Source organism: Cottoperca gobio, chromosome 16 (assembly GCF_900634415.1).
Source record: "Cottoperca gobio chromosome 16, fCotGob3.1, whole genome shotgun sequence".
Taxonomy (NCBI): domain Eukaryota; kingdom Metazoa; phylum Chordata; class Actinopteri; order Perciformes; family Bovichtidae; genus Cottoperca; species Cottoperca gobio.
Genome location: NC_041370.1, coordinates 22,504,931 through 22,520,679, shown reverse-complemented (window position 1 = coordinate 22,520,679; position 15,749 = coordinate 22,504,931). Strand labels below are relative to the sequence as shown.

The 15,749-nt window shown below is 43.9% G+C and overlaps 1 protein-coding gene across 7 annotated transcripts in view; it reads right to left on the bottom strand.

Annotated features, from left to right (window-relative positions):
- vps13b (vacuolar protein sorting 13 homolog B) overlaps positions 1-15,749 on the bottom strand; it is a 315,620-nt gene that overhangs the window by 79,274 nt on the left and 220,597 nt on the right. For all 7 annotated transcript variants that reach the window (XR_003833763.1, XM_029452593.1, XM_029452596.1 and 4 more), the window contains exons 35-37: positions 7,754-8,095; positions 6,102-6,516; positions 5,682-5,819 (exon numbers count right to left, since the gene is read on the bottom strand). Coding sequence is in view for 6 of the 7 variants with exons in the window: in XM_029452593.1 (XP_029308453.1) it covers positions 5,682-5,819; positions 6,102-6,516; positions 7,754-8,095 (895 nt within the window). In the remaining variant the exon portion in view is untranslated. The remainder of the gene's footprint in view (positions 1-5,681; positions 5,820-6,101; positions 6,517-7,753; positions 8,096-15,749) is intronic.

Sequence of the window (15,749 nt, the reverse complement as noted above, 5' to 3'; positions counted from 1 at the left end):
TGGTGCACTGCAGCCTTCAAACACTTGACTGGAATTTACAGAGACACATGAATTAACTCAATGCCGTTTTACACCACTTCCATTATCCCATTTTTCCACTTGGTCATGATGATGGGAGAGGGAAGCAGCCGAAAACAAGCGCAGCTGTTTTTCATGGTCTCATCAAGGCACCAGTGTTTAGAGGGGTTTTAAGCCTCCCGTCTGTCTCCTTCCCAGGTAGGAGCACTGCATGACACGAGCGGGAGCGCTGCCAAGAGAGAGAGACACACACAGACAGACACACACACACACACACACCCACACAGACAGACAGACAGACAGACAGACAGACAGACAGACAGACAGACAGACAGACAGACAGACACACACACACACACACACACCCACACACACTCAGGATTCTCTGATTTAATCCAGTGGAAGTGAGGCACATGGTCAAATGGAAGGATGGCTGGAGAGAGGAGTTGGAGGAAAGATAGGTGGAATTTGCTGTGCAATGTAGCTTATCATTTCCACTTGACTTATCACCAGGAAACTTTCCAGCGGCGGAATAAATAGTCCGTATGCAGCTGTTCCTCCAGGTTCCTCTGCTCCCCTCCTTTTTTCTTCCATTTTCTCCCTCAATTTCATGTAGCCCATCCTTCTGCTTCTTTCTCAGGCCTTTCTATCTTTCACTCTTCCTCCCCCCCTCAATCTAATCAACCCCTCCCCCCTCTGTAATCACATAAAGCTGTCTCTGATCACCCAGTCAGGGCCAGTGCCGGGCCTTGCCTGGCTCTCTGCACAGGGAGACCTGGTCCTCATTATCGATTGTCCTCCACCCCGAAGGTCCCTCTTTTCCACCTCCCTGAAAAACCCATCCTACCTCCGACGCCCGGCCAGTTCTGGTGTGATGGTAAAGAATCTAATACCTGTTATTCATTAACTCACCTGGCCTACAGCTCGCCCTAACCCCATGGTTTTAATACTTAATCTACATGTAACTTTTACTTGATATGGGACATTAATCATGAGTAAAAAGTCTGATGTGCAGTATGCCTTTGGTGGCCTGGAATCATTTTTGTTACAACTTTCCTACCGAGTTGTATCATCTGAACTGAGCTACCACATACAGCTTTTAGCATCCAAGGCCAGCGCGAGTAGCCAATGATGCAGCAATGATTTCCCCCGCACATCATGCTAGTAAGGATATTATATTGTCCTTCAGAATGATTCATGTTTGTTGGCCAAAACTATTTTTACTGACACTATTTATGATATGGGAGAAGAATAAAGTACAGCATGCAGCTTATGTATTAGTTCAATCATAATGCATCCCATTGAATGACTTGAGACATTTAACACACTTATGTCTTCTAAATGTTTTAATTCCTTAAGGAGTTGACAGATTAGGTAAAGGAAAATATTGGTCACTTTACTTTGTAAAATGTATAGTGTATCTGAATCAATTGATTTACGTTGTGTGAACTCAGAAACAACTCTCCATAGAGGAACCTGGGAGGGAAGGGGCCGCAGCATCTGTACAGCCTTCCCCTGGCTTCATTCAGTAACTGATGGAGCACAATTTAACCGCAGTGGAGAAATGTCCAAAGATGAATCTTTTGCAGAATTCTAATAAACTCACATCACAGCATTATATGGCTTCAATTTGAGTACATCTGTGTCATTTCCCTACGTTTGGTTGTTTCTCTGGAGTTGTGTGTGCGAGACAGCCTTTACAGTGGAGCCCCATGTGGTTTCACTATCCAGGCAAAGACGGCATAGAATGAGGAAACAGAAACAGAATCCGCCACCCCCCCAAAAAAATAAAGATGTAACACAGCACTGTGATAAAGACTTCCTCCATAAACTGCTGCAGCTCTTTAACACTGAAGTGAATAACTGAGAATACAAATGCCGTTCGTATGCAATGCTGCTTTCAAATGTGCCTGTTATGCTTTAGTAGGGCAACGCAAGACTGCAGAGAATTTATTTTAATTAAAGGGAGGAAATATCAATTATTGAAAGAGTGGCGGCACTTTCAAAGAGGGATTTTCCAGTAGTGACATTCTCACACATACAAGTGTTTTTATCTGGAACACCTTGGCTTCAGCCATAAGACTACAAGCTATTTTAAGCTGGAGACTGTCAGTGGAAGGCCTGTGCAAGGAGCAGGCATCAAGCCTGGAGGTTGAGAGGTGGTGTTGGTGTTCACATACCTTTAAAGAACAGGACTTAATGTGAACAGGCTGGGGGGAATCATAGACTGGCCCTTCTCAAGTGTCAGCCTCTATTAGCGCTGGAGAAAGTTGGAGATCAAGGTCTGACAGAGGCGCACACACACACACACACACACACACACACACACACACACACACACACACACACACACACACACACACACACACACACACACACACAGTGGTGGGGCAGATCAAATATGCTTATTACCCAGGTTACTGTGCCTTTTTGGCGAGGTCATGCATGACGCCGTCCCCACTTTGAACCTGGTGCTGGCTATATGTGTGCAACCACCACAAACATTGTTTTCATTCCCACCCCACCTTTGATTTCTCTGGCTGACTTTTACGCTTGACTCTTGACAGCAGAAAGCCTGCGTCTGACACAGGTGGCAATGTGTCCAATTACATAGGGTCCTTATGTGAAGGGTATGTGTGTATGTCTGTGTTTGTAAGGGCCAATCATTTTTTGGGGGGGTATCTGTAGAATCCCACTGTCAAAAAAAAGCCTCATATCAAGTAAGGCCAGTGACACGCGCCTCACATACCATCTGACTCGAATTAAGAGTAGTTCTGGACAGTTCGGAGGGGCACAGGCTTGTATACAGCAACTGACAACTTTTCTACGAACCCATAGCTTGACGGGAACCAGGGACACGGGAGAGTAATGGTTCCAATTTGTTCTAGCTAATCTATCACCTGTTGCTTCTCTCTTCTCCAAGTGGTAGCAGTTACATCTCTGGACTCGCTCACTGACCCTCTCAAAGACAGAAACTGAGTAGGAAAGATGAGAGAGGAAGAGAAGGAAAGTGTGCTTGTGTGTTCGCTGGTCAATCACTGAACCCTGCTCACATTGGAAAAAAACAAACATCCCTTTTTCATTTATGTGTTTGCTGGTCAAGCCTTGAATCCTCCTGGTTTACACATGTGGCTTCCTGTATGTATCTGCATTAGTAGTGTTTACATGTGTGTATGTGTGTGTGTGTGTGTGTGTGTGTGTGTGTGTGTGTGTGTGTGTGTGTGTGTGTGTATGTGATGAGCGGCTGCTGAGTGAGGGTCAGTGCTGAAAAACCATCCAGTTTACAGTACACATGTTACAAGTGTTTCCCACTTGGCATCCTGGAGAGGGCAGCTTTGATTGGTCTTGCAGAATAAATGCTGCTGAAATTGTGAGCATATTGCTGTAAACACACAGCAAGACGTGGCCTCGCGGCGGTCTGCTCTCCGTTTGCGCCTCGTTGAAATAAATCAAATGTGAAGCACTGTCGAATCAAAGTAGAGCCGCCAGACATGATACATACACATCGCAACACACACGCACACACGCAGCGACAGATAGTTATAAAGACTTGGACAGGCAAATAAACCATGTGTGAAAACACCAGGGGACAAATAAAATGCTGAATTTCTTTCTCCCTAATCCCGTCTTCATCGTTCCTCCCTTTATTCTGACTTGCACTCTTTTTTGTTTCATATATTCAAATTCGGTGAATCCAAACAATTAAACTCAACTGAGTAGCATCAAAACATGTGTGACCAGGTCAACATGTGTGACCAAACCTTCTTATGAATGATGCTGATGCTTCAGTTCAGACTGATACACTTTTCAGACTCCGTCTCTGTGTCCTGTCTAAACAACAGGAACGACTGTATTCCGTTCACTGAGTCTCTTTGTAACTTCTTCCTTTGCTCCCCCATCCCTCAAGAGGATAATTATCTCCACCAGAGAGACATCTAACCAAACAACTCACAGTTGAAAATATGTGTGTGCGCCTGTGTGGGTGAAGGGGTGAGGGGGAACTAGAAGTATGTGTGGTCAATTCTAGATATTTCCAGCACAGCCTGACCTGGGGCAACCTCACACTGAGCCTGGATCCTGTCTTATTCGGGAGGGTGTTGTTTATATGTGTGTGCATGTAGGGAGAATGAATGTGAGTGATTATGATTGAAGTTATCCTTCTGAGACAAGCACAGCTCTGCTCTTGACTAGTTCAAGGGAAACACCTGACTGTAATTGCACAATGTGGACATCTGCACTTCAACTAAACACAAGAATCAGATGTAACCACAGCATAATGTAATAGAGACATGACAGGCAGTAACCCTGTTCAGTGAAACATCCTGTTAATAAATCACATAAACTAGTAAAATCAATGCTGGACATAATGCAATTTCAAATAGATAAATATACCAAGTGAACCTAAATCTATTTAAATATTTATTTAACCTTTGGAAACCATACTGCATCGACCGCTGCTCTTCTTTTTTGCTCTTTTCCAAAGGGAGATCAGTCCGTATATATATACTCTTTACTCACTATACATCAACCTGCTTCTCCTGTATACAGTGAGTCCCCATCAGACGAGAATCATATTAACCATATAAGCTCAAAACCTGACTGAAATTCTGATGTAATTCATGCCTCATGGAAAGGTCATGCACGCTGTAATTTGACTGCTGGCGCCATCTGGAATGAGCAGAGGGGTAGATGGAGACTGGTGGTGTGCGGTTGTATTGTGTGATTGCAGTGGTGTACAGAGAAATGCATTGTGTTGTGTGATTCCAGGTGGACAGCGACTGAGGGCTTTCCGCTGACAGCAGGAAGAGATGGGTGTGGGCGAGGGGGCTATACGCTTCCCCGAACCATCATCAATAACACCTACAGTTCAGCCCGGAGCTCCTTTTTTGTATACATGCACAGTATGTGTTCATGATTATATGCATGTGGAAGAAAGACAGACTATAAGTCAAAGTATGTCTGTAGTTCTGTGTGTGTGTGTGTGTGTGTGTGTGTGTGTGTGTGTGTGTGTGTGTGTGTGTGTGTGTGTGTGTGTGTCATCAGCATCTGGCCTACTGGGTGCAGGGAGCTGAACTCTGAAGGATGTCCTGCGCCTACACACGCTCTCCATGAAACCCTCATAGGGATAACAAGGTTGCACACACACTCATACACTCAAAAGCCCACTCACACTTTTATTCACCGCTGTACTATTTGGGTAGGATGTCAGCCTCACCCTTAGGTCAACAACCTTAGCTTAAAGCTGCTCATATGGATATGATATCAGTCTAAAAATAGACAACCAAACCCTGTGAAAGGCAAATCCACAGGAGCCTGACGTTACACACACACTAAAATCCACAGGAGCTTGGTAGTCTGCTGTTCAAAGTGGGTATTAGCGATATCAGTGGCCTGCTGGAGAAAACATCCACAATGTTATTAAGACTGCTCATCATCTGCACGCACAGCAGAAAAGTAGACCTTTGTGTTTGCCTCTGGGGTGTGTTTGATCAGTGTGTATGTGCATGCGTGTGCTCTTCTTGCTGCTTCACAGCGGTAGATATTTCCCCTGAAATGGGATTAAATGTGAAACGGATGCTTTAAAACAGTAAACGAGCATGCTAGCGTGAGTACACAGAAGTTGCATGTGTTGAACAATGTGTTTGTGTCTGCATGATCCCCACCCGGTCCATTGAGGAAATCTTTGATCTGGAGGCAGAGCAGAGGGGGAGGGATGCCCGTTTTACTGTCTACCTCTCCTGCTACTGTCTGCAGCCAAAACACATTGTAGTCCAGAGACTCTGGCAGAGTCTTTCCAGGGTCTGGATGAAAGATGAAGAGATCAAGAAAGAGAAAAAACAGAAGAAATGGAAGAGAGCAGGACAGACAAAGAAATTATGTCAACATATTCAAGATTAAAACATTTCATAGTCTGATAGTCTTCCTTTGTGGGTATGGTGGGTTGGTAGCAAAGTTTCATTCCCTGTACTATAAATAGGGTATATACCTTAATCAGAAGATCCAAATCCCACCCTTTACTCTGACAAGGTCCCTTTAGTAGCTTTTCCCTGCACACATTTTGCCACAGGCCTGATGTCTCTTACCAAGGCACTTGTAGTCAGAAGCTACTCCTCTTAAGGCCACGTCAAACACAGAGAGCTCCATCCTCTGCTTGCGGTGGTGGCAGCTGAGCAGAGCAGAAGGTTGCATCACCTGGATGTACAAGAGGGGCTCCAGCACCTGGTCCCCAGTCCCTCTTCTCCCCGGCTGCCTCACTATGGTCACACCCAGTGCTTGGCGGGCTGAGGAGCGGCTGGGAGTTGGCAGGCCACTCAGGGATAGCAGGCTGCCTTTCAGCAGCGGCGAGGCCGGCTGGGAGTTGTTGCTGTTGAGGATGTCCTCAGCGGTTAGGCCAGCGAGGGAACCCTGGGCAGCTGCAGCAGGGTCTGGAGTGGGGGAGGCGGAGGCTGGAGGAGACTCAGGCAGAATCTCAGGGTGGTTGAGGGCACTCTTTCCCACCTGAAGTAGATACAGAAAGATTATTTACTACTGAGGCTTGACCCTCTCTTTCCACACAGTTCACTGCAATTGTTTAAGGCATTTTATCAGATGCTGGAAACATTATAATGTTTTGGTCCATCATAACTCACCAGCCTCATGCAGTTTACACAGATCCTGTTCATCCTATCCATATACACCCACTGTTTGGAGGAACAGGCTGTTCACAATAACATGCTGTACCAAATAAATTGGCCACAGTTATCAAATAACAACAAAGACTAAAGTAATTGTTATATTTAATGTATGTTTAAGTAAATTAATCTGGAGTTTCACCCACATCCTCTTACGCAACCCAACTAAACTCCTACTAAAGTTTCCAGGATAATTGAAATGCTCGATGCTTCAGCTCATAAACTTCGTCTTTGCCAGCCACCATTTTCTTGTGAGTGCCCGATCGGCACTGTACACGTGCAACTCTCCACAGAGATGAGAAGGAAGCAAGATGGCTCAGTTCTTAGCCACTTCCATCATCAACTCCTTATTCTTTACCATTTGCCCGATTGTGCAAGTTAGTTTCTAGCCCAATGCAAGCAAGCAATCCTTACTGTTGAGCCCTGAATGTGAGCAAATAGACATTTTTATGACCAAGAATGAAAACTTCAGAGTTCTAAACGTCTGTTTCCACCATGTGTTTGTTATTTCATTTTGTGGGGACAGTGTTGAGCTGGTGCCCAGAAGTCTTTGACTTACATATCAGTCTAGATCACATTAACCCTGACTAAGTGTAAAGAGCAGCTTGTCAAAGACGTCTTTGTGTTGTGTTGCAGAGATATACACTGAAATTAGCATGCTAACTGACTAGCTGCACTCTGCCCAGTCTTGTAATACCACTTGTTCCTCTAGAGGTGACAGTGAGTCACTGACTCACTGTTCTGGCTGAGCTCAAGTCTTTTTGGCCGCTGACGGCGGTGGCTGCTGAGTGCCGGCTCTGCCGACCTCTCTCCTCCCCCGGCGGGCTACCTTCCTGGCTGCGCCGCCACCGGGAAGATGAGCCGAGTATGTGGGTCGTTTTCTAGTTTCTACCACTTTGAAGTTGATTTGAATATAGTGTAATATTTATCCTTTGATCTTATACACCACATAAATAAAACTAATTTCTATTGTGTATGGTATGAACAATTATACACACATGGACAACAGACAAATCCAGCAACCGACTCATGACAGCACTTCCGTGTCACAGGCGTTTCTTTACCTTATCCCCAGGCTCCTTCTTCTCAGGTGTGCTGGGGGTGTCCGACGATGAGGGAAGGGCCTTTGGGGGACTGGAGCATGCATAGGTCATGACAGACAGCCTACTAGCTGTGAGAAAGATGTCGAAAGGGATGAAGCTGAGGTTCTTAGTAATGGTGGACTTGTGGGAGGGCCTGGCGATGCAGTGGTGGCTGGCCCCACTATGCTGCTCTATTTGGACGATGCGAATGTGAGCGCTGTCACTGCCAAAGCCACTGTCCTTCCCAGTCCCGCTGTGACGTGATGAAGAGTCAACACCTGCCACAGGGTCCCGACTGCCAAGCTTCTGCTCGTAGCGACGCACCTGTACACACAAACAGAGAAAGGTAAGGCTGTGTTCACACTCATGCTGACTTCTCTTCCAGAGATGTATGGGACTTCACTGTGAAGAAGTGCTTTTCTTTGCACAAGAGTTTACCTCCTATATGACCAATGGTAATTTACATGAACAATAATGAAATTGAAAAAGAAGGTAACAATGTGTACCTTGCACCTAATGTTTGTATTGTACAGTATTCTAAGAGGTGGCTAATGCAGTTTGCACACATCTGTTTTGTTTAGATTCTTTAGCCGTGACCAGCAGCTCTATAGCTCGCTCGGTCCACAAACATTTTCCCACCATACGGCGGGGCCACAGTTTTTGCCCTAGGAGGCTGAAATTTGGCATCGAGGTTTAGTGTTGGGTGTGTGCGTGTGTGTATGTGTGCGTGTGTCAGAATGCATAAAACAATGGTTGCAGTTATATATACAACTGAAACCAACTACCACAACAGGATAGTTGAACAGAGAGAACATGATGTAAGGTGTACCCTCAGACGCACACACACACACAGAAGCACACACAGACGCACACACACACACACACACACACACACTATAAAGGGCAGCTGCTACCTGTGTAACTCCACAAACACCCCTAAACATGTGCAACAGCTTGATAAATGTTGAACATGAGAGTTCAATTTGCATTAAAACAAAGTGCATCATCTCAAACCAAACAAAGATGCTGTGTTAGAATCACAGAGAACGATCAGAGCATCAAATAAAAATGGATGAGAGCTTTTTTTTTCCTGTTTGGATCCTGACTTTACAAGAGGACACACACCAAATAACTTGCTTGATTGAAACCATAGACAAATTGACCAAAGAAGGAGATCGTCTAGGCACAGCAACACTAAAGGCATGCGCTGGGACATTTTCTGTGGTCTTAAAATCATTTTGCATTTCTTGCAATATTAGTAAAGTCTTTCAAAAATGGCCTCACCCCGTTCCGTGCAGTGCCTGTGGTATTGTGTCTAAAGCAGACGAGAGTTTATGCTTGGCTCCAACTAACGGATGTCGGGAGAGTTCCAGCCGTTGTGGCAATAAAAAGCTTTTAGTGACAGATGATATAAATCAATGTGAGTACGTTGCTGGGTTCCAAGCGACAATGAAAACAGGCATCTTTATTCTGCTACCAAAGCATGCCATCTTAAAGACTATAAAGAAGCCGCCACTGGCTCCCAGGGGACGGCAACGAGACAAACATATAAAACTAAACGCTACCTATCAAATAATAAATGACTGGACATGTTTATATGTAACTGACACGTGTGGGTAAAACAAGATGGAATAAACAGAAGCGTTTACTTCTCAAAAATGGGCATGGAATATATTTTGTGGATGTTGAGAACAAACACTTTAGACCAACCCCACAAAAGCACTCCCTTTTATCTCATACAGCGGAGACTGTCAGAAGGTACAAATACAGAAGAAGAGGCAAAGAGGGCACAGGCAAACATGTAAGGCCGTTTCAGTTCAACCAACCACTGCGTCACATCAACTAAACGCTCCTCTTATAGCTGCCGGTTTGTCAGGTGCATCATGAAGACTTATTACCTATTCATCATCATCATTTCCAAACACATGTCCAACACTGTGACCACATTATTAAAGCCTTTCCCAAATGTTTCCCATTCATGTTAACGGGCACAACGTCAGTTTCAATTAGCTACTGCTATCTTTTGAAACATGATTGTGATAAATTGAAAGGAGAGGAGACGTACAGAAAGAGAGTTTTCAAAAGACCCGAGGTATGTCCCATCCTATCCCACCCTCGTCTGCTCCAACCTGCACATGGTTACTATTACAGCATGTACTCTCAGCTGCCCCCCCCTCTCTCTCTACATCACTCCCTCCCACCCACTCCATGAGAATTTTAAATGTATATTATTGCTGTGGCGGAGATAGTGTTTCAAGACCTCCAGGCAAATACTAAACCCACTGGCAGCACATTAGACAGAATACTTGACTTATTAGATATTTCCTATTCTAAACAGTGTCATCAAAGGCTAAGAACAAGAGCCATATAAAACGCCGCAGCATGCCTGCCCGCCTGCCTGTTCAGTTCTGTTCGTCCAGGCTCATATGTGGGGTTTCTGTAGGATCGGCACTGCCAGACCCCTCTCCTTTCACCGGCCTAATGAGGACAGGATGTGTGCACTTCTTTTCTGTAGAAATGTAAGATTTTCCACATTGGGGAGGGGAGAGAAGGCAGAAAAGGGTCTGGACTCGTCTCCATATGTGTTGTGTTAAGCGAGTGAAACTTGTATTGAGGTAAGGAGTTATTTGAAAAGGTATTCAGCAAAAGCAAAATGTCCACTCCAAGGAGCGCCCCACATTGGAAGGGACAAGTAAGCTGCACAGCAGCTGGGAAAGAGCAAGCGCCAGGAAAAACTGCCAGATACTCTTTACGCTTCTCTGTCTCTCTTCCCAAGCTTAGGCTGTACACATGCATTTACAATTACAGCAAATACCCCGTCTTCTCTTTAACCACCACTACTAAGAGAGTGCCCCCTAAGCAAATTCTTGGTCTATATTTAGATGTGCTTACAAGTGGAATAACGGATAATGGGGAACACAATTGGGGGCGTAGAGGAAAAGAGACAATGAGAAAACACACCACAGCACACAGTTGTTCATATAGCTTGAATCAATGCATGCAATCAGTGTATTCACAAACATACACACATAAACACACATGAAGTCAGTTGCTTTCCCAGGGTTTGATCTCAGCTATGCTTTTAAAGCACATCACTGGGTTCCTTCCTGTGTTCCTGGGCTCAGTTATATTATTCCCATTGCTAACGCTCACTGAAGAAAGGAACAGGTATACACAGAAAACATAAACCTATGGCTCAGTAGTCTATATGCTGTAACCTTTCGGCAATTTATCCATTGACAGAGGGCAATAAATTCAGAATACAAACATGCACTGTAGCTGCAGGCCTGGTCCCAGCTGAAATCCCCTTTTCCAACCATTACTTTCTATTATATTAAATAATGGCTGCACTGAAGCACTGTTTCCAGATCCCAATGCAATCTTTTTCTGAACTTAGTTGATCTTGATCATGCGACTACACACACATACACCCCCCCACCCCCATCAGCCAATCATGAGGTCATCCCCTCAGAGTCTCTAGGCAGAACATTCTGGAAAATGGAGGATAATCCCCAAAGTGTGAAACCATGAGTCTCCCAAGTGCCAATCATATCAGAGTGCATCTGTACGACTTCTGACCTCTATTTCTGTCAGTGTAACTCAGAACAGCTTGGCTGGAGGAAGGCTAATATGCGGAAGCAAATGTCACATCATCCAAATGCCACCCGTTTACAGTGCTGGCTGGCTAGTCGAATATGACAACATCACTTTTACATCTGAATATGCAGTTGATTGTTTCCAGATGAATGAAAAGAAGGTTGCAATTCAGGTTCAGAGATCAGGGAACATGAAAATGTGGATGTTTTAAGATGGTAGAAAAGTCAATGGTAGTCGACAGGAAAAATATAATAAATAAAGTCAAAGTAACAAAGGTGACTATTATTCCTTTCAAAAGGGTCAATGTTACAGCCACATATCCGCAATGAAGTCTGGATTATATAATAAAAGCTTCAAGGGTGCTCAAGTTTACCTCAGGGACTTGAAAGGCACCCAAAAGGGGAGCCAAAAAAGCACTGCAAAAGACATAAATATATGTGCACTATATTTTAAAGATGACACAAAAGAAGATGTTGTACAATAAAACATTCTGCTACTATCCTGTATTTAATTTTTTATTTACCCAGGTAATCTCATGGAGACACAACAGCAATAAAACACAAAAGGTACAGACAGACAGGACATTCATACAAAGACAAAGACAAAGAAAGTGCAAAAGTGGCAAAGTGATAGTTTAAAACTAACTTCAAAAGCAAACGCCCACAGACGATCTCCCCTGATTTCTCAAAAGTACTTTAAAATCCCCAAGAGGAACTCAACTGGACAGCTTCAGATCCTACTGTAGCGTGTTCCAGGTTGAGGGGGCAGAACAGGAGAAGAACCTTTTATTCAGTACGGACTGAAGATCTGGGAGCGGAGGCTATGGCAGCACTGTTTACATGACTTGTAAGTGGATAAATATGTGGGCACCAGTCCAAGGATTGATTTATAAATGAAGTTATACCAGTGCAATGTTCTGCGCATGCATAATGATGAGCAGTTGACTAAAGAACACAGAGTACGGTGGTGTGTGAGGGGTCTACAATCGGTAATGCTTCTCAGAGCTTGTGCTAAGGCATATGAATAACTCGCGTGAGAAAGTACTAAAGTGCCACTAAAAACACAGGACAGGAACAGAGAACACCAGGGCATCGACGCTTAACAGTCTGTTGGTAACATAATCAAAGTACTGCTGAGTAGAAAGGTTTTCTGAGTGACATCACTAGTGAGTGACAACGTTGCTAATTGTGGGAGAAGGTCAAGGCAGCGGTATAAAAAGAACTTGAACATTAGTGTTGAGTGAAATAGGTCAGCAACTTGACATCATTAGAGGATTACAGAGTTGTTCAAAGAAAAGCTTGAAGTATGTGGAGACAGAGTTGTCACAGAGAGCCAGACACAGATTACAGGCACATTTCTTCACTAGATCATGTTTTCTTACACAAAAAAGGAAAATAACAAATGGTTACTTCATACTACTGGTTACTACTTGTATAATGTTTCCATTTCTGGCTCTCACCTACTCAGGTTTTCCGATCATTGCAATATAAATGCTTGTTTATTAACTTCAACAGAGATGAAGAGAGAAAACAAGCTGCAAGTTTCAACCTACATGAAAGCAGCGGCAGGAGGTTTCAGTAGTCAGGTGAGGTGGGCTTAGGACCGGAGCTGCTTTTCATGCATCATGTTGAAACTACGGTAGAAAAACATATTATTAAATCTTTCTGACAGAACTATTCGGTTGAGCGACTAGCTTGCAGAACGCCTGCATGGAAATGAACTTCTGTATCTTGACTACATCACAGTTTACAGGGTCGGCCTCTTGCTGTGCTACCCGCTATTGTTAACCAGAACCATAAAGCTGATAGCAGGCCTCTGTGCTTTTGTGCTGATGGAGGAATTTCCTTAATGCAGTAATACTTCAACTTAATAAAAAATAATAACAATAATGCTTAACCAAATGCCATAAAGACCGCAATTCGTTCTCTCATTTTCTTGAGGAAAACAGACGTGGAAGACATTTATTATGTGAAATCACCGCTCTTTGTACGCCATAACAGCGGTCACAAAGCGAAAAAGGGCATCAAAGGCAGTCATTTAATACATTCAACTTTGTTTCAATAACAAAGGCAACCTGCTATGCACTTCAACTGAACCACAACAAAGAAGCAGTGAAAGGTCGCGACCCTGGAGCTGGCAAATGGATGCCGAGTGCTTCAGAGTGACTGTCAACTGTATTTTAAACACAGTGTACTCCAAAGCTCAGGGCGCCAAGTGGGGCCATTTTAACAAGCTCCCTCCACCCAATAATGCTGGTGGGTGGGTTTACTCCTCCGGGATTTAATAGCATGAGAGACAATATCCTTTCCGTTCTCTCTTCTCACAACCTAGGACCCGAGCATCTCTGCTTCGTCCCTCTTTGGACAGAATTAGAGAAGTAACAATATTTTGCTCACCATGTCAGACACTCTCTAGTTCCCCTGATGCCACGTGACACAGGGGGGAACGCAAACATCCGTATGACAGTAGTAATTTATGCATGTTGACATTCCTAAAGCTCTGGGTCAGTTGGAACACTTTCCACCCCGGAAAGACCTAGTGGAGGAGAAGTGAGGAGACACGACGACTGAGTAGGACCTGGCTGGTGTGAGTGGAGGAACGCCTGTGAAACACCTAACTGAAACAACAAAGGAAAGATAAACAAGAAAACATGAATCCAGAGATGTTTTCAGCTGCTCCATGACTTAGAAAAGCGCTGGCTCAAAAACAAAGATGCACAATGATAAAGGCTGGAGAATGAAAAGAGGAATTGTGAAAAGGGTGAGTTAATGTGCTCCATCTGGGGAACTACAGCATGCTGCTCAACAGAAACCTGGCTCTGGGAGATGTGGCGGCCAAAGCCTCTGTTTGAGAATTGATTGAACTTCAAAACTGATTCTCTCCTATCCCTGCATGACATTAGTTTCCTTACAAACATTTTAGCCACAAATAGAATGCGGATTGCTATTGCTTAGTAAAGCAGAGCCTGATCCAGAGCGCTGACTTTCAGCAGGCTGCAGTGTTGTGCTCAACACGTTGAGTTGAGGACCGAGGCCTTCCCAGTACGACACCAGGCCCTTGGAGGAGCTCGCCAAACCCACCGTGCCGCTGCTCGCAAGCTTTAGCAATCAAGAATGATTTAAAAGGTCTGACAGACACCACCCTTAAAGCTCGACAAGAGACTTATTGCTTCAGTCTTCCTCAACACATCCACTAATCTAAACCTAAACTCTGATTCAGTTCCACCAATCAAATCCAATGCTTAGGTTAGGGGTGATTGTGAGGACACGCAGGAATCACCCCACATCGCTACAATAACACTGGCTGTTTGTATAAGCAGGATGCTGTGTAGTTGTATTAGTCAGTGAAGAAAGTGTTCAAAAATGGCAGAAGACCATTTCTAGATTAACACCATAAGTGTGTTAGTGAAAACAAACAAAGGGGGAAAGTGGCTCGACCGTCATGATGTAAGTAATCAGAAATGATACACAGACTCTCTCTGCTCATCCAAATTAATCTCTTGGCTGGAATGGGATGCTGCTGCATGGACTTTATCAGCGAATGCTTCCATCATTAATGATAAACAAGATATCAGTCATATGATAAACAAAACAGGGACAGTAAAGACATTACAGTTGTATGATAAAGTTACCATGGGGCTAAAGCTAGATGGAGAACTTGGCGGAAGTGTCTGATGTAATACGTTGTCTTACATCCCTGGACAACTGCACCAGACTCTGACATTGTGTTTGCTACTGATCAAATGAATGATCCCGGCCTCCAGAGCAGCGGAGTCATCGTCAAGCTTTCTTTCCTTTGTCCTCTCTTCTTAATTTCCATGGGAATGGAGCAGAGAACAACTGGCTCTCATTAGCTGTCACGTCCCCATTTAGTTTGGAGATTTGTGTGGGGGTAATTTTCTAATTTAATATTCAGGCTCTAGTATTTTCACATGCCATAAGTCCCTGAGTGAGGTGGGCTTTATGGTGACGGTGGCGTCTGAAAGTTGTGGGTGTGAAGTGTCAGTCTGTGTGTGAACTACTGTGAGAAATCCTTTGTGTGAGGGACATGTAAAATCTCTACATTTATTATGTGTCAGCTCAGAGTGTCATTCGTATTTGCAATTTGACTTTGAATGTCTATCAATTGTGTGTTTGGTCCATAATGGCATAAATTCTGCATTTACACTGTGATTATTCTATACTGTCCATTTAAACACTATTGATCATATATGCCATTTTTCAGCATGATAATATTCACAGTTATTATATATTGTAGTATACATATTTTAAAACAGTTCTTATTTCTATATTTATTGTTGTTATATGTTGTAGTATAATGCACATCATTTAACTCTATATTTCTATTTTAAAATGGGAGCAACTGTAAAGTAATGCAATTT